General features: G+C 44.3%; 1 protein-coding gene across 1 annotated transcript; it reads right to left on the bottom strand.

The window, feature by feature from the left end:
- Positions 1 to 205: 205 nt before the first annotated feature.
- Positions 206 to 19,416, bottom strand: LOC121539131 (BTB/POZ domain-containing protein KCTD3). Its single transcript, XM_041847405.1, has 19 exons — positions 19,007 to 19,416; positions 18,335 to 18,388; positions 18,037 to 18,082; positions 17,751 to 17,824; positions 17,576 to 17,634; positions 17,169 to 17,249; positions 16,755 to 16,913; positions 9,428 to 9,518; positions 9,243 to 9,327; positions 9,063 to 9,168; positions 8,547 to 8,662; positions 8,372 to 8,459; positions 8,128 to 8,244; positions 5,429 to 5,599; positions 2,907 to 3,062; positions 2,440 to 2,536; positions 1,888 to 2,081; positions 1,367 to 1,505; positions 206 to 1,259 (listed from the first exon to the last, which is right to left on the bottom strand). Exons 1-19 carry the CDS (start codon positions 19,075 to 19,077, stop codon positions 572 to 574), a joined length of 2,592 nt encoding a protein of 863 aa, XP_041703339.1. The 5' UTR covers positions 19,078 to 19,416; the 3' UTR covers positions 206 to 571.
- Between the last annotated feature and the right edge of the window lie 395 nt (positions 19,417 to 19,811).

Raw genomic sequence — 19,811 nt, 5'->3', positions numbered from 1 at the left:
TGTGTTAACAGTCAATAAACGGCATGCATCTAACACAGTCTGAATGATATCATGGACTATTGGAACCAACATTGGAGGTGCACCCTGGCTGTGACCTCACACTCCGAGGGTGTCTCCGGGAGAGTTGGGATATGCAAAATAAACATTTCCAATTCACAGATGTGTATTAATACACACTTGTACATGTATGAAATTAGGACAAATATAAGCACCCACCTAATTATTTATTATTATTAATTGTGTAGCGACCAGATACCAGCAATGATGGAGAGATATGAAGAGTTAAAGTCATGCTCTGAACTAGAAGATCATCCTTAGGCCAGTTAGCAACTTCCAGCAGGTGTCAAGTTTCTTCCTCTTGACTGAGAATATAGGGCTTTCTTTTGAGATGTCATACAAATCAAGTCATGAGTGTTGCCTGTGAGATGAAGTTGCCCGCAGACACTGATCTAAGGTCAGTTCCTCCTAATGGTTAGGGTTGGGGAGGGTGGGCTGGTGCTAGATCAGTGTTTAGGGGGGTACCTTCTACCTGAAGCTGTTGACTGACTGACACATCAGAGCTGTCCTTCACTCACAGGCTGCTGTCCTGATTGGCTGGCTCACTGCTCTTCCTGTGTCGGGGGGAAGTGGAGGCCAGCTTGGTGGGGGAGGGGGATGCGGTGGAGGAGGAGTCACTGCATCCCCCCTCAGACCCCCCTGAGGAGAGCGAGGAGAGCTGGGGGACGGGAGGTGCCCTCTTCCTGCCCAGAACCCCCCCATCAAACCCTCCCTTCCTTCTCACCTCAGACCTAGCCTCCACCCCTGATCCTAGCCCTGCCCCCTCCTCCTCCTCCTCCGATTGGACCCTTTGACGAACGTCTCCACCAGGGCTGTCAGGCGGTTGCCGTGACGATTCTGTGACACCCTCAGCTGCAGCGGCGTCTGTGACCATGGCAGCGTTAGCAACGACATTAGCATTAGCGGCGTTAGCGGTTCGGCTAGCCCAGAGCTCCATGGCAGAGCCCTTCCGCTCCGCCTCCTCTCCCCCAGCCTCACACAGCGACCGGGTTCTGGCCTCTGTACCTGGGCGTGCCCCCTGTCCTGGAGCCTGTTCAGGGCTCTCCAGCAGGCCTTTCCCTAGCGAGAAGTTCTGGAAGTCTCTGTAGTTGTGGAAAGACTCTGTGCGACGGGCTCGGGCCAGCAGTGGGCTCTCTCTGTAGGGTCGCAGAGATTCGTAGGTGGCCGTCTCTGGAATGGGCTCCTGGGCCTGCAGCTGGAGGCTGGAGAGAGAAAGCGAGAATGGGGGTCAGAGAAATAGATATAGACACCATGAAAAAGACACAAGTAGACAGACAAACGTGCACAACATAAAGAGTCAGAGACTGACCTGGAACAGGACTCTCGGAGACGGCTGTGCTGCAGCACCGAGGGGGCGGGGCTGATGTTGGGCGTGGCACAGCGGGAGGTGCTGAGGTCACACTGGTCCAATAGCTGAAGCAGCTCCTCTTCAGTTGGCCCGCCCACTTCTGTCAATCAAACACATAATTTATCAGTGTCAAACTAAATGTGAAAACAAAGTGTCAATGACTAATCAAATCAAATGTTATTTGTCAAATGCTTCATAAACAACACGTTTAGACTAACAGTGAAATGCTTACTTACGTCCCTTCCCAACAATGCAGAGAGAAAAATATACATGGGGTACCAGTACTGAGTCGATGTGCAGGGGTACGAGGTAATTGAGGTAGGGGTAAAGTGACTAGGGAACAGGATAGATAATAAACAGACTACAAGCCATGGATATGTACAATGCCCTCAGATGCATATGTTCCTACACAAATTACTTGTTATCTTTTCACACACACACACACACACACACACACACACACACACACACACACTCCTCACCATCTTTCTTCTTCTCCTCCCTCTTGTTGGCGGTGTCCATAGCGGTGGTGAGGTCCCACATCTGAATGCTGCCATTGCCATGGCCCGTGAACAGGTACCTCCTGGGTCTAGAACCCATCCTGCTAGAACCCTCACACTCCCTAACCGTGAAACACGAGATGGTCGTCCCATCCACTGCTGCCACCTCACAGATCCTTGCAGGGACAACCAGGACAGACCACATCAGACTGGAATAGACCAGAACTGACTGCATTCAGACCAGAACAGAGCAGCCACAGTTCTGGTAGCTCAGTGTGTTGGAGCCATATAATTAGGAATTAGAATACTATAGTAATAGTAAATTAATAGTCATTTAATAGGATTTCTATGGTTGGAGCATAGTGCTAACAACACTTGGGTTATAGGTTGTATGCCTACTTGGACCACATTTGATGAATTTAAGTGTGTTTACTGTGAGCTGGATGAACGTGCTAAATTACCATGTTTATCAGACAAGGCTATAACATCATGATGTTCAGTAGATGTTGTGTGAGTATAACTGATGTGTAATACCTTTTCCCAGTGGAGGAGAGGCGAACAAACAGCTTGTTGGTGACGGGGATGACCTTCTGAATAAACACCTGCTGGTCGTCTCTCTCCCCAAACGGACCTGAGGGGAGACCACACCACCCTGGATACTGGGCTCTAGACCCACTGTTATACCCTATCATGCCCACCCAAACCAAACTGCTGGCTCCCCATTATCATTTTAAGCACAGTTCCAGCAACTATGGTGGATGCGCAACCAGGCCCGGCTCAGTACAGCTTGGTTAGGTTCAGCTCGGTTCAGCTCAGTAGTGTGAAAAGCCCTTCATAGAGGGAGATGGCACCAGTCTCACTGGGATTTAGACCCACACGGACACTAGGCTCTCTAGACCATTTCTAGATTTACTTTAACAATTGTCTATCCCCCCCTTCCATTTACCATATATATTCCCTTTCTCCTCCCCTCCCTCTCCCCATCCCGCTCCCTCTCTCACCAATGTCGTTGCCTGATGAGTAGCTGCCGTGGCTCTCAGTCTCCTCCAATGAGAGGATCTTAAAGGAGGCGAGGGGGGTGGAGCCAGGCTGCGTGGAGATCATGCCACGGAACCGCGTCACTGTCCACGTACGCACATGGTTGTTGTCCGCACACACTTAAAGGAGACAAACACACACACACACACACATGGACAGACACACACACACACACACACACACACACGGACAGACACACACACACACACACACACACACGGACAGACACACACACAGAATGTATATGAAACACAGCCATTATCATACAGATATATTATCAGCATCATCCCTGTTCTTTTCTTATCCCGCTTCCATAATAACTGTTGTTGAGCGATTAACTGAAATGTCGGTTATTTTTTATTTTTTAAACAACTAATTGACCGATGTCGGTTCAATTATTTGAATTCCATTTCGTTGAAGTTTTTTCTGTGAGCTCAATGTGCACATTGTGCTGCAGTTTCTCTAGAGATAAATCAGATCGTGCCCGAACTGTGCGATGTAGTAGGAAGTTGTAGTTTCCAACATGCCAATATTCTACATAGTTTAGCGCAGAAAATGTGATAATGAACTACAATGACCATAATCCATTGCGCGCCTACGTGTCTGGTCTGTGTTTCTTTTACGCCTGCAACGTAAGAGACAGAAGGATGCGCGATTAAGAGGGGATACATAGAGAGCAGTTGCATTGCCAGGTATTTTTACTTGAAAATACTGTACATGATCTAAGTGCATCACACTGCTGTCTTTCCTCTTTATTATTGGATGTAAATGATTTATTTTAACATATACTGAACAAAAATATTAACACAACATGCAACCCAGCAGGGTTGCATGTTGAAGCTAAGCAGGGTTGGTCCTGGTCGGTCCCTGGATGGGAGACCAGATACTGCTGGAAGTGGTGTTGGAGGGCCAGTAGGAAGCACTCTTTCCTCTGCCCCCGCCCCCCCCCAAAAAAAAAAATAATTGTTTATCCCAAAGTCCCAGGGCAGTGATTGGGGACATTGCCCTGTGTAGGGTGCCGTCTTTCGGATGGGACGTTAAACGGGTGTCCTAACTCTCTGTGGTCACTAAAGATACCATGGCACTTATCGTAAGAATAGGGGTGTTAACCACGGTGGCCTGGCTAAATTCCCAATCTGGCCCTCATACCATCATGGCCACCTAATTATCCCCAGTTTCCAATTGGCTCCTTCATCCCCCATCCGCTCCCCTGTAACTATTCCCCAGGTCGTTGCTATAAATGAGAATGTCCTCTCAGTCAACTTACCTGGTAAAATAAAAAAAAGTGATTGATAGTTGGTATTCAGCAGTCATAAAAGTATGCCTTATTTACTTTGAAGAACTACTAAAATAGTGATTTTGTCAGGCAGCAGCTCTATAGAGATGAGGAGTTGGAATTAAATAATAATGTAATCAAATAAAACAAATGTAATATACACAACAACTGAAATATTTTATTAAAGTAATGGGAATAAATTATGGTTAATAAGTGATAATCAGTAATGGGCAGTCACTACCATCATGGGACTTTTATTCATTGTGTTATTCTGTGTTGTTACAGCATTCAACCCACATAATGCATCGTGCATTTAATGTAAATAATAAAACATAAATTGTGATTATTTTTGTAATAATCGAACCCGAACAGACCTCCAAAAGCACTAATTGCTCAGCACTAATAAATCAACAAAAAAATATCACTATATTTCCCTTGTTCCTTCCCCCTCAGGAGACTGAAAAGATTTGGCATGGGTCCTCAGATCCTCAAAAAATTATACAGCTGCACCATCGAGAGCATCCTGACTGGTTGCATCACCGCCTGGTATGGCAACTGCTTGGCCTCCGACCGCAAGGCACTACAGAGGGTAGTGCGTACGGCCCAGTACATCACTGGGGCAAAGCTTCCTGCCATCCAGGACCTCTATACCAGGCGGTGTCAGAGGAAGGCCCTCAAAATTGTCAAAGACTCCAGCCACCCTAGTCATAGACTGTTCTCTCTGCTACCGCACGGCAAGCGGTACCGGAGTGCCAAGTCTAGGTCCAAAAGACTTCTCAACAGCTTCTACCCCCAAGCCATAAGACTCCTGAACAGCTAATCATGGCTACCCGGACTATTTGCACTGCCCCCCCACCCCATCATTTTACGCTGCTGCTACTCTGTTAATTATTTATGCATGGTCACTTTAACTCTACCCACATGTACATATTACTTCAACTACCTCAACTAGCCGGTGCCCCCCCAGCACATTGACTCTGCACGTACCCCCCTGTATATATAGCCTCCCCTACTGTTATTTTATTTTACTTCTGCTCTTTTTTTCTCAACACTTTTTTTGTTGTTGTTTTATTTGTACTTTTTTTGTTAAAAATAAATGCACTGTTGGTTAAGGGCTGTAAGTAAGCATTTCACTGTAATGTCTGCACCTGTTGTATTCGGCGCATGTGGCCAATACAATTTGATTTGATTTGATTTGATTTGATTTACCTGAGACTAGGTGTTTCTCAGAGAGCATGATCTTGGTGACAGGGGAGCGGTGGACAGTAAAGGTCTGGAAGAGCTGAGGTCCAGAGCCTACTGTCTCAGGGTGTTGGACTATGACCCGCACTGCTCCAGAACTGGTCCCATACGCTATCTCTATCCAGTTACCACTCACACCTAGAGAGAGAGGGAGGAGAGAAAGCGACGACAGAGAGAGAGAGAGGGAGAAAGAAAGAGAGTGAGAGAGGCAGAGAGAGAGAAAGAAAGAGAGTGAGAGAGGCAGAGAGAGAGAAAGAAAGAGACACATACAGTGGGGAAAAAAAGTATTTAGTCAGCCACCAATTGTGCATGTTCTCCCACTTAAAAAGATGAGAGAGGCCTGTAATTTTCATCATAGGTACACATCAACTACGACAGACAAAATGAGAATTTTTTTTCCAGAAAATCACATTGTAGGATTTTAAATGAATTTATTTGCAAATTATGGTGGAAAATAAGTATTTGGTCAATAACAAAAGTTTCTCAATACTTTGTTATATACCCTTTGTTGGCAATGACACAGGTCAAATGTTTTCTGTAAGTCTTCACAAGGTTTTCACACACTGTTGCTGGTATTTTGGCCCATTCCTCCATGCAGATATCCTCTAGAGCAGTGATGTTTTGGGGCTGTCGCTGGGCAACACGGACTTTCAACTCCCTCCAAAGATTTTCTATGGGGTTGAGATCTGGAGACTGGCTAGGCCACTCCAGGACCTTGAAATGCTTCTTACGAAGCCACTCCTTCGTTGCCCGGGCGGTGTGTATGGGATCATTGTGAACAGAATCATTGTACCATCAGTCATTGTGAAGAGAATCATTGTACCATCTAAACCACTGAAATATTTTTTCCATAACCCAAAATATTGTATTTTCAGCTGTTTGAAGCTGGTGTACACTGAGTATACCAAACATTAGGAACCCCTTCCTATTACTGAGTTGCAAAACCCCCCCCCCCCGTGTAGTCTGAGGGAAATACAGTGGGGGGAAAAAGTATTTAGTCAGCCACCAATTGTGCAAGTTCTCCCACTTAAAAAGATGAGAGAGGCCTGTCATTTTCATCATAGGTACACATCAACTACGACAGACAAAATTAGATTTTTTTCCCCAGAAAATCACATTGTAGGATTTTTAATGAATTTATTTGCAAATTATGGTGGAAAATAAGTATTTGGTCAATAACAAAAGTTTCTCAATACTTTGTTATATACCCTTTGTTGGCAATGACACAGGTCAAATGTTTTCTGGAGTGGCCTAGCCAGTCTGCAGATCTCAACCCCATAGAAAATCTTTGGAGGGAGTTGAAAGTCCGTGTTGCCCAGCGACAGCCCCAAAACATCACTGCTCTAGAGGAGATCTGCATGGATGAATGGGCCAAAATACCAGCAACAGTGTGTGAAAACCTTGTGAAGACTTACAGAAAACGTTTGACCTGTGTCATTGCCAACAAAGGGTATATAACAAAGTATTGAGAAACTTTTGTTATTGACCAAATACTTATTTTCCACCATAATTTGCAAATAAATTCATAAAAAATCCTACAATGTGATTTTCTCGATTTATTTTTCTCATTTTGTCTGTCATAGTTGACGTGTACCTATGATGAAAATTACAGGTCTCTCTCATCTTTTTAAGTGGGAGAACTTGCACAATTGGTGGCTGACTAAATACTTTTTTCCCCCACTGTATGCACACAAACTGATCCACCGAATGAACCTTATCACACCAATGAGCTCTAGGATCCAAATTCACAGCGTCTGCCTTGATGTTCATAAAAATCCACGGACCCCCTGTTGCGCAGTGGAACCCAGAACGATATGTGACCACTTAGTTACAGTGCTGTCCTTTCTGCACCACGATTTGAAAGGTGCTCAAATCAATTAAAATAACCTTCATCAATATCTGTTGCCTACGCCTAATAGTCCTACTTATCACTAGGACGGCAGATAGCCTAGCGGTTAAGAGTGCTGGGCCAGTACGTGAAAAACCTGTTGATGTGCCCTTAACCCTAATTGCTCCTGTAAATTGATCTGGATAAGAGCGTCCTCTAAATGACTAAAATGTAAAATCACTTATTATTATTACAAATAGAAGATTATCACTTCTCACAATGGTGCTTGTTAGTAAAAAACTCCTCATGTGGCCAGAACTCAACAGCGCGCCACTAGGCAGGATATATGCACTGACTCAAACAAAATAAAAGAAAGGCTAATGGTTTGTTAACACCATCTGCTTTAATTTGCTCACGAAACAGTAATTCCAGAAGATCTAAGTGCATATTCCCATGAAACTGAATGAGATCAAATTAGTGGCATGCAGTTATCGTTATCATTCACAATGAACAGTTATGCAATTGGATGATGCATGTTATGTATAGGCCTATTCTACAATGATATTCAATAGGCTACATATGTCAGTAGGCTACAAACTTTGAGAATTTATGACGTCATAAAAAAAAAATGGCGCTCCCTCGTCTAACAAAAGAAAAAAAACTATTCGTACTTCATATTACAACACTGTGCATAGAGAGAGAGAGACAGAGATAAGATGTCACAAAAGATCATTGCTAAGAAAGGCTGAACCCCAACGAAGACGGAAATATATTATTTGTGTGTGTGCATGCATGTACACGTGCGTGTTTGAGAGTGTGTGTCTGTCTGTGTACTCACTGGTCTTGGGTGTGAGGTAGACACTGAGGGCAGTGATGGCGTCGTTAGATGGGTCGTGGTACAGCTCTGTCACCAACAGATCATTATCCTTCATCCTCAAAGGAAACTTTTGCATGTCTGAGAGAGAGAGAGAAGAGAGAGAGAACATATATGAAACCAACAAGGGCTGGGGTCAATTCCATTTCAATTCAGGAAGTAAACAAAACATCTAATTCCACTTCCTGAATTAACTGTGTGTTTGTACCTATATAGTAGATGGAGCCGTTGTTGCAGCCCAGAAGCAGGAAGGAGCCAGCTGTGTCACAGCTGGTGATGGGAACTACATCTTGCACCTGATGGAGAGAAAATAAAGGGTTAAACTCTCTCTCTTTCACACACTGTCAAACACACACAGCCACACACACCCTATGTATTCCTACCTGCCAGTGCTGTGTGACAGCGTTCCAGACCCCCACCTTCCCAGTGTGACTGGTGGCCACCAGCTGGTTCCCAATGAAGAACAGATTATCTACTGGTACACCAAGACTAAACACACCTAGAGAGAGAGAATTGGGGGAGAGAGAGAGGGGGGAAAGGGGGAGAGATAGGGGGGAAGAGAGAGAGGGGGGAAAGAGAGGGGGGGAAAGAAAGATAGGGGGGAAAGAAAGAGAGGGGGGTAAAGAGAGAGGAGGGAAAGAGAGAGAGAGGGAAGAGAGAGGAGGGGAAATAGAGAGAGGGGGGAGAGAGCGAGAAGGGGGAAAGAGCGAGAGGGGGGAAAGAGAGAGGGAGGAAGAGAGAGAGAGAGGGAGGAAGAGAGAGAAGGAGGAAGAGAGAGAGGGAAAGAGAGAGAGGGGGAAAGAGTGAGTCAATAACACACACACACAAACATGTCTCTCTTTCACAAACAATCTCTCAAACACACACCCCCCTACCAATCTCTCAAACACACCCCCTACCTATCTCATTGCCACTCCCTCCGTCCTGGATGCTCCAGAGGATGATGTTGCTATCGGAGGCGGCTGCCACCATCTTGTCCTTATCGCCATGGGGACCGCCTACCACCTTAAAAACAATACATTTGATTGATAACGCAACTTTCAGGACAATCCATTGTGATTTTAGCAGTATAACAGTACCTTGGCGTTGAGAGCGATTCTCTCAGTGGACCAGTCCAGATAGGGGCTAGAAAACACCTGCTGCCACCCTGACGACTCCTTTATCCTGGAGTGGAGAACACACACACACAAGACTTTGGAGGAGTATAATCTATCAATAATATCAACTTTGAGTTGATGGATCCAACTACTAATGCCAGTGTTACCTGTAACAGATGACAAAGTGTGCATAAGCCACTACGATCCAGTTATGATGTCCAGCTACAATCAGCACCTTCCTAGGATCCACCACAGCACCTGGAAACATAGCACAACACATGTACTAACAGCCTGGACACACACAGTGCTGTACAATGTACAGGTAACTACCAAAGTAATGGAAATACTTGAGTAATTGAGGGATACAAAGTATATTGAAAGCAGGTGCTTTCACACAGGTGTGGTTCCTGAGTTAATTAAGTAATATCATCCCATCATGCTTAGGGAAATGCTAGGCAGGCCATTATTTTGGCTACCATGGGTATGCCCCCACAGGATGACAATGTCCCAATCCACAGGGCACGAGCGCTCATTGAATGTTTGATGAGCATGAAAACGATGTAAACCATATGCCATGGCCGTCTCAGTCACCAGATCTCCACCCAATTGAACACTTATGGGAGATTCTAGAGCGGCGCCTGAGACAGCATTTTCCACCACCATCAACAAAACACCAAATTATGGAATTTCTCATGGAAGAATGGTGTCGCAGCCCTCCAATAGCGTTCCATCCAGACACTTGTAGAATCTATGCCAAGGTGCATTGAATCTGTTCTGGCTCTTTATGTTGGTGTTTCCTTTAGTTTGGCAGTTACCTGGTTGAGGTAGGCCGGTCCTGGTACCATTTTTCCATTCCCATCATTTTACCCTACTTCTTATGCTAGACATGCTCTGTACATTACCATGATTGCGCAATAATGCTTACAAATCAAATCAACTTTTATTAGTCACATGGGCCGAATACAACAGGTGTAGACTTTACAGTGAAATGCTTACTTACAAGACCTTAACCAACAATGCAGTTTTAAGAAAAATAAGTGTTAAGTAATAAATAGATAAGTAAATATAAAAAATAAGAAAAATAACACATAATTAAAGAGCAGCAGTAAAATAACAGTAGTAAGGCTATATACAGGAGTACCAGTACAGAGTCAATGTGTCGGAGGCACAGGTTAGTCGAGGTAATTGAGGTAATATGTACATCTGGGTAGAGGTAAAGTGACTATGCATTAATAATAAACAGAGAGTAGCAGCAGCGTAAAATGAGGGGATAGTCCGGTTAGCCATTTGATTAGCTGTTCAGGAGTCTTATGGCTTGGGGTAGAAGCTGTTAAGAAGCCTTTTGGACCTAGACTTGGCGCTCTGGTACCGCTTGCCGTGCGGTAGCAGAGAGAACAGTCTATGACTAGGGTGGCTGGAGTCTTTGGCAATTTTTAGGGCCTTCCTCTGACACCGCCTGGTAAAGAGGTCCTAGATGGCAGGAAGCTTGGCCCCAGTGATGTACTGGGCCATACGCACTACCCTCTGTAGTGCCTTACGGTCGGAGGCTGAGCAGTTGCCATACCAGGCGGTGATGCAATCAGTCAGGATGCTCTCGATGGTGCAGCTGTAGAACTTTTTGAGGATCTGAGGACCCATGCTAAATCTTTTCAGTCTCCTGAGGGGGAATAGGCTTTGTTGTGCCCTCTTCACGACTGTCTTGGTGTGTTTGGACCATGATAGTTTGTTGGTGATGTGGACACCAAGGAACTTGAAGCTCTCAACCTGCTCCACTACAGCCCCGTCGATGAGAATGGGGGCGTGCTCGGTCCTCCTTTTCCTGTAGTCCACAATCATCTCCTTTGTCTTGATCACGTTGAGAGAGAGGTTGTTATCCTGGCACCACACGGCCAGGTCTCTGACCTCCTCCCTATAGGCTGTCTCATCGTTGTCGGTGATCAGGCCTACCACTGTTGTGTCGTCTGCAAACGTAATGGTGTTGGAGTCGTGCTTGGCCATGCAATCATGGTTGAACAGGGAGTACAGGAGGGGACTGAGCACACACCCCTGAGGGGCCCCCGTGTTGAGGATCAGCATGGCAGATGTGTTGTTACCTACACTTACTACCTGGGAGCGGCCTGTCAGGAAGTCCAGTTGCAGAGGGAGGTGTTTAGTCCCAGGGTCCTTAGCTTAGTGATGAGCTTTGAGGGCACTATGGTGTTGAACGCTGAGCTGTAGTCAATGAATAGCATACTCACGTAGGTGTTCCTTTAGTCCAGGTGTGAAAAGGCAGTGTGGAGCGCAATAGAGATTGCATCATCTGTGGATCTGTTGGGACTGATCACACAGTCGTCCGGAACAGCTGACGCTCTCATGCATGCTTCAGTGTTGCTTGCCTCGAAGTAGGCTAATGTATTGCTCGTCTGGTAGGCTAATGTCACTGGGCAGCTCGCGGCTGTGCTTCCCTTTGTAGTCCGTAATAGTTTGCAAGCCCTGTCACATCCGACGAGCGTCGGAGCCGGTGTAGTACGATTCAATCTTAGTCCTGTATTGACGCTTTGCCTGTTTGATGGTTCGTCGGAGGGCATAGCGGGATTTATTATAAGTATCTGGGTTAGAGTCCCACTCCTTGAAAGCGGAAGCTTAACCCTTTAGCTCAGTGCGGATGTTGCCTGTAATCCATGGCTTCTGGTTGGGGTATGTACGTCCGGTGACTGTGGGGACGACGTCATCGATGCACTTATTGATGAAGCCAGTGACTGATGTGGTGTACTCCTCAATGCCATCGGAAGAATCCCAGAACATATTCCAGTCTGTGCTAGCAAAACAGTCCTGTAGCTTAGCATCTGTGTCATCTGACCACTTCTGTATTGAGCGAGTCACTGGTACTTCCTGCTTTAGTTTTTGCTTGTAAGTAGGAATCAGGAGGATAGAGTTATGGTCAGATTTGCCAAATGGAGGGCGAGGGAGAGGGAGAGGTTTGTACGCGTCTCTGTGTGTGGAGTAAAGGTGGTCTTGAGTTTTTTTCCTCTGGTTGCACATTTAACATGCTGGTAGAAATGAGGTAAAACGGATTTAAGTTTCCCTGCATTAAAGTCCCCGACCACTAGGAGCGCCGCCTCTGGATGAGCATTTTCTTGTTTGCTTATGGCCTTATACAGCTTGTTATAATAATAATAATAATAATAATATTATGCCATTTAGCAGACGCTTTTATCCAAAGCGACTTACAGTCGACTTACAGTCATGCGTGCATACATTTTTGTGTATTGGTGGTCCCGGGGATCGAACCCACTACCTTGGCGTTACAAGCGCCGTGCTCTACCAGCTGAGCTACAGAGGACCACTTGTTGAGTGCGGTCTTAGTGCCAGCATCGGTTTGTGGTGGTAAATAGACAGCTACGAAAAATATAGATGAAAACTCTTGGTAAATAGTGTGGTCTACAGCTTATCATGAGATCCTCTACCTCGGGCGAGCAAAACTTCGAGACTTCCTTAATATTAGATTTCGTGCACCAGCTGTTATATATAAATATACACAGACCACCACCCCTTATCTTACCGGAGGCAGCTGTTCTATTTTGCTGATGCACCAAAAACCCCGCCAGCTGTATGTTTTCCATTTCGTCGTTCAGCCACGACTTGGTGAAACTATATTACAGGATATTCTTGATCGGAGCTCATCCATTTTATTATCCAATGATTGTACGTTGACTAATAGGATTGATGGTAGAGGCAGATTATCCAATCGCCGTCGGATCCTTACAAGGCACCCCGACCTACTTCCCCGATATCTCCGTCTCTTCTTCATGCGAATGACGGGGATTTGGGCCTTGTCGGGTGTCTGAAGTAAATCCTTCGCGTCTGACTCGTTAAAGAAGAAATCTTCATCCAGTACCAAGTGAGTAATCGCTGTCCTGCTATCCAGAAGCTCTTTTCGGTCATAAGAGATAATGGCAGAAACATTATGTACAAAATAAGTTACAAATAACGCAAAAAAACACACACAACAGCACAATTGGTTAGGAGCCCATAAAACGGCAGCCATCTTCTCCAGAGCCATTTTCCCATTCTTCTCATTTATGCAATGTGATTTTAGAAAGTCTGGGTCAGGGTGTCAACAAAATGTTATGTCGTCATCAATATAATTAATAGGATAATTCAGCTCTGTGCCGAGCATGTGCATACTACACCGAGAGCCCTCTCAAGCTCTCTGAACTCCAGCTTAAACTGGCTCTGGCTCTAACACACACAGCCCATCTCAGAACTAGGCTAACTGTGAGCTTTTAACTCTGGTGCTTCTTACCCCCATCCAGACTGTGTCAGGTCATGTTAACTCCAGCTGTAACGCAGCCGCACACCAAGGTTCCGTTAGGAAAATGTGGCGCCGGACATTTGACCAGCAACATTTTAATTTACCGGACATTTGAGAACTTTACCAGACCCATATGCATTGGGTGCGTAACCTGATTAGGGTGTCCATCCACGGTGCTCAGAATGACAGAAATCACACTTAGAATATGGTAATTCATATTAACAGAACATGCAAGTCGAGGATGCAATGGTCCTTACCGAATTCTAATGTGCACTTTGAACATGTTAGAATACCTGTCTACATTTACTTTTCCTCAGCCAACAAGACAAGTAACAAACAGCAAAATCACTAGCCTATGACAATCTACTATAGTAGAAACGTTTAGGCTACCTATTCTATAGGTCAGCTTGTCGAGAAAGAAATAGCCTATTCCAAACAGACTCTGGGACAGTTATGGGATGATAGATCCCAAATTCATACAACCAGTAGGCCTAGGCTACTTCTTTTTTTCTTTTTTTTATGTTAAAAAGCAATGAGTCTGATGCAACCGTTCAGAACTTTTAGCTTAAAATGTTGATAAACTATTATATCTTCACATTCAGTGGCGACCCGTCATTCAGGGCAGGTGGGGCAGAGCCTAAAATATTGGCCAAAAAAAAAGGGCTTGCCTGTTTTGCATGTTATTTTGGCATTAATACGTGTCACATATCAGTTTGCAAACAATGTTAAAAAAAATAAAACATCATTGAGTTAATAAAGCCACATACAAACATGGTCTCTTTTTTGCTTTCTTGAGTAAGGCAGCTCCAAAATGCAGGTGTTTCAGCCTAGCTCAGTGCATTCTGTGGTGGTGGGGCAGCCAGCGGAAAATATGGAGCGTAGGTGTTGGTAATGTTCTCTAGTTACGCTATGATTAGCTCAGTGTTCTGTCACTTGTTGGGACAGTATGTCGCCGCCAAGTCTAAGGGTAGAGCTCGAAAATTCAAGCCCCTTGGGTGCTGCCATAGACTTACATTAGAAGTGCCCATCCAAGAAGGCTCAAGGTCATTGGCCACAGATAAAATGATGTCTAATCACGTTATATCTACAGTAGCTTTGATTGGACTGATCATGTCAACATCATACTTTCAAAATCTTAGCTAGCAGTCTTCATCATGAATCAAGTCGACAATCTACTGGCAAATCCTTTTTAATTCTTGTCATATGAAGATAAATAATTATAGATAAAACGTATCGGTGCTCATCGGCCATTGGACATAAACATTACACAATAAGTTGGAAATTGCAAATTCAACAATGAGTGGATTGGAAGGAATCAGTGACAGTGGCTAACTGCAAGCATTGCAAAGCAATCACTAGCCTGCTATTCAGTGGAGTGGCTGTGTGGTCCCAAATCTGGGATTAAGGGTCTCTTTTCCAAGTTTAAAATGATAAACATTCAACATTGGCCATGCTGTCAATGAAGCATGATTTGTGCCGTGCTCAAAACAACTGTTAACTCCGAACTGCGAAAACTTGACTTCAGTGAGTTCAAGACAATTGGGAAGTCGGGAAAGAACTAGCTCCGACTGGGAATATACGTTTTGAACGGTTAGCCAGCTCAGAATTGTAAATCCGGAACTCGGGCCTCTTTCTAGAGCTACGACCTGAAGGTCAATGACGTCATCATGATTCAACCTTGTTTTTTTTACGGCCCATGTTCTGAATTCTGTCGCTGTACATTTCAAAAGTGCTGAACAAATAGTTACATTGACTACGTCCGTCCTAGCTCACGCATTAATGTCTTAATCGAAATTACGGATTGCCTCTTATCCACTTGTCGTCCCCTTATGCCATAGTTTGTCCATCTCAATTGTCATTAGAAACCACATTTGTTTAAGCAAGTCAGCCATATCAGCTATGTTTTTTTTTTAAAGCAGTAAATGAGGCTGAATGAACTGTTTCACTGCCAGACAAGGCTCCGCTGATAGCTAGGTGTAGCAGTGGTAAGATATTGGGACTCTGCTGTTGGGACAGCTTTATGTAGGCCCTAACAGTTTGTGGACACCGTTTGTCACCGGTATAGTGCAATTAATGTATTGTTTAGTGTTGTGTAGTAGCTTTTCTGGCATGCATCCCACCATATTTTTTTTTTTTTGCCCCACCAAGATTTATATGCTAAAATCGTCACTGTTCACATTATAAGCATAGCAATGCACACAAGGCAGTAGGCTACACGCGAATGATCGTCCCATAATGCAATTACTGGGAAAACACAGTTTTCAAAAGGGCACTGCAAATGCGAGCGGTTTCATGTGACAGAGATTAAAATATCCATTAGGAATTTAGAAAGAGGATATCTTTTTTATCTTTGAAGCAAGGTAAAACATGCCTCATAATATGTATTAAAACGTCCTAGTTTCAAACAATTAAGTATATGTTTTCAAAATGCATATTACCTCCAGCACATTCCAAAGCGGTGTGTGACGCGCTGATGAAGCCTGCCTTCCGTTGCCGATTAATGCTGTGTTCAAAACAACTGGGAACTCGGAAATCTCAGACTTCTAAGCGTTCAAGACAACTGAGAATTTTTTTTTTAAACGGTCAGCCAACTCGGAATTCCAACTCGGGAACTTGGGCCTCTTTCTAGACGTCATGATTTCACCTCGTATTTTTCAGAGTTCCCAGTTGCCTTGAAAGCACCACAAGATGCTACAGCAGCAGCTCTTGCGCCAGCTGACAGATTTTCCACTCAAAGGCTCTATATCTGTATGCTGTACACTTGTGATAAATAAGATAAATTATGAATATACTGTACACACATGCCAATTTAATTTCACAAAATTATGCAAATGAACCTATAGACCGATAAGCATGACCAGTCAAATGTATTTCCATCGACTGGTATTTCCATCAATGAATAGGCTAAAAAGCACTATTTCGCAATGGGATTTTTTCTTCTTCTCCTGAACAATTGGTGGCGCCAATTTTATTTATCGGCTTTTCTATTTAAAAAAAAATATCGGACAAAAGCTGGCTATTACACGCTAACGGAAACCAGTGGTAGGACTGAGTATTCTGATTGGTCGTTAAACAGGCACACAGAGTTCTAAGGAGTCTGGGGAGTAGAACAGCCCAGCCCCAGCCCTGCTCCACACCTCATTACACACACCCCTTGCCCCCACCCTTATTTTTTAACCTTTAACTGCCCCCCTGCTTACCCAGTCTGTGTGGCCCCTCGGCTCCAGGTGGTCCAGGAAGGGAGGGGTTGTGGGGACAGGTTTGGGGGAACCCCCCCTCTGCTCCACTAGGACCAGGCCGATCCTCAACGGCAAGGCCAGAGGCTGCAGGGGTGGGGCTAGACTTACGGGCTGGGAGAGCTGTGGGAGCAACACATTCTTCAATCCACCAATCAACCAACTAACTAATTAAATAATACATCAAATTCTACATTACTAACACATTTTATAAACGTCAAAAATACCAAAAGTACAAAGACCAAACTAACACTAGAAAGAGCCTCACTAGAGCACTCAGAGGGATAAGAGAGATGGAGAGAGAATACAATGTCCTGTAATTCACCTGTGCCAGAGGATACAGAATTCCAGGTTAGAGGAGTTGTGGGAATACTGTACCTGGAGGTGGGAGGTATCCATGGAACAGAACACTGCCACAGGACGAACGTTCTATTTCCTCACACAGCAGCAACCTCCTCACTGAAGACAGGCACCACAACACAAGAGGCAGATATTCAGAAATACTTCAGAAACCGGACATAATTATGCCACCAAATCAGAACTTTGTGTCAGGAAAGTAGTTTTATATTGTATATTTTATCTAGGTAGGTATACTGTATCTGATAGCTAATAGGTAAGTGGACAAGGTCAAACTATAAAGTGATTCTTATTTGTGTTTTTTCCCAGATTAGCTCAAGACATTAAGTGAGGTTATAGCAAATAAATAACTATATAATACCATAGTAATCCTAGTAATACCACGTAGTAGCATAGTAATTATTCAATTTAGTGCATGGAGGCCATACCTAATGGCGTTATCCCATAAAACTCAGCTTCATGGCGGAGAATGTTAATGTTTACCCCCCTACGAAGAGAAGAGAACATCAGTCATAAGACCTAACCTGGCTCAATATGCTTCGCCATAATGTAGACTACATACACATGTTGATCCTGTATGTAGGGAGGGTCAGGTGTTCTTACCGTAAGTCTAACTCTTTGGTTCGAAGGAAATTCAAGATGGACACAAAGGCTGTTGGGTCCCTGTCAATAAATATCTAGAGGACAAGAGGGACATTTAGAAGTCATGTTTGTTGTTGTTTTTGTTTTTGTTTTGGGGGGGGGAGTAAATAACATTGGTACAATTTACATATACAGTAATATCACTGTATGAATGTGTGTAACAGAGTACATCTGTGGAATGTTTAGTCCCACGTCCAAAAAACATTGAAACATGTTTGTTTATGTAATAGAAAGACTCAGAACTCACAGCTCCAGTTTCATCCAGTAGAGATGATATTCTCCCACTCAGCAAACTGAAACACACACAGGCACATACACACACTTAACCTCGTGCTCTAGTTAGCCCGTTAAAAGCTCATCTCAGCTTTCACTCTGGCTTTATGTCAACTGTGGGGCAATCCTGTAGTCCTAACACTGTTTGATACAATGTACATTATCAAGATTGAATCGCTGGGAGATCAACATGAAGTGAACTGGGTCACCTTTCCAGAGCTGTAGCCAGATCACATCTTAGCAGAGATAAAGAGATGTGTAGACTGACCAACCTTGAGAAGAAAGAGTCTGGTATCCACATGAGAGTCTGTCTAGAGGTGCTGAACCTGAGAGGGAGAGGATATACCTTAGATCAGACAGGCTCAGACATATCATGACAACGCAAAATGAATGACATTCAACGACAGTGGATTGTATTGTACAATAACACTATTTTTCATGAGTTCTCATAGGTTTTCACATGCTTTTCGTTCTAATTCTCCGAAGAGAGATACACAGGCCCCGTTGTAGGATATCACCACAGCGTGTATTCCTATATCCAAGCCAAGGTGGAGTCAATTATCCATATCAATACTTCATAAACTACCGAACGTGTTTACTGTGGGATACCATGCTTGGGTTTTACATATGTTGCTGCTAACATATATTTGACTGGAACACAGTGAATAATACAGGCAATTTACTACACAATGTCCAGACATATCCTAAAATTGCGTTTTGCAACAATGTAAACACGCCTTGACAATGCGAGCGCGTGTGTTGCGTGCTTTTCGTGCATTTTATCGCAGCCCGAATTCCATGTTCTCGTTTGCGACATCATATCAACCTAAACAGAAACGATCAAGCTGTCTGCCTGTTCGAGTCTGTCAATACTATCCTGCCCTCCCTGAGAGCACATTGACAGTTCTTTTAGACTAAATTAGGCTATTTAAACGATGTAATACCGTGTCCCACCAACATTCAGTTGGATAATTTCGCCAATCCCAGATGTTAAATTGTTGCCATTCGCGGCCATGTTTCCACCCCGTCCCGTGCGTGTGGGTCACTCGTAGCCAGGAGAAGCTGTCCTGTTTCCAGTACGTTGAAGCAATCTCCAGTTTCCCCCCTTCCGCTCATCGCCCCCCCACGTCCTTCCAAGCCTCCATAAAATGTTTCACTTCCACGGAGCAACAGCAATTGTCCCTGCGTACATAACCTAGCATAAACTACGGCTGTGTGTAGCCTTGTGGTAATGGTCAGGCGCGTCTAATTTTCCAGAATACACCGATATACTCGTTCCTATAGGTCCATGTGTGTTTGTAGTGGCGTGTATTTTAGTGTCTGATCTGTTTTCTGTATCGTGGGGTGACTCAATGCTGTGATCTTCTTCTTAGGTGAGGTTTAATGGCGGTTGGCATCCAAATGTTGCATTACCGCCCCCAACTGAACTGTAGTATAAATCCATTACACGTTGTAATACAAAATGGGAAAAGGGGAAACGGGGAAATTAAATAAATAAATATTTGTTTCATTACCCTACCAACTAACCCTACATTCAATAAAACCGACCATCTTATTCGACTAATTTAATCATATCTGATACTACCCCATGCCAACGACCTGGGAGGACAGGACACCACCACTCAACACACCCTGTAACTCTTCTGAAGTCAAATCTCATACACCCAAGTACTTCTCAGCTGCTGCCACAACAACATCTATATTCTGTGATTTACTTTCCGTTTCTGCGGTACAGTTGATAACCATTGC

Source organism: Coregonus clupeaformis, chromosome 25, assembly GCF_020615455.1.
Source record: "Coregonus clupeaformis isolate EN_2021a chromosome 25, ASM2061545v1, whole genome shotgun sequence".
In the NCBI taxonomy this organism is placed as follows: domain Eukaryota; kingdom Metazoa; phylum Chordata; class Actinopteri; order Salmoniformes; family Salmonidae; genus Coregonus; species Coregonus clupeaformis.
This window is presented reverse-complemented; position numbering and strand designations above follow the sequence as displayed.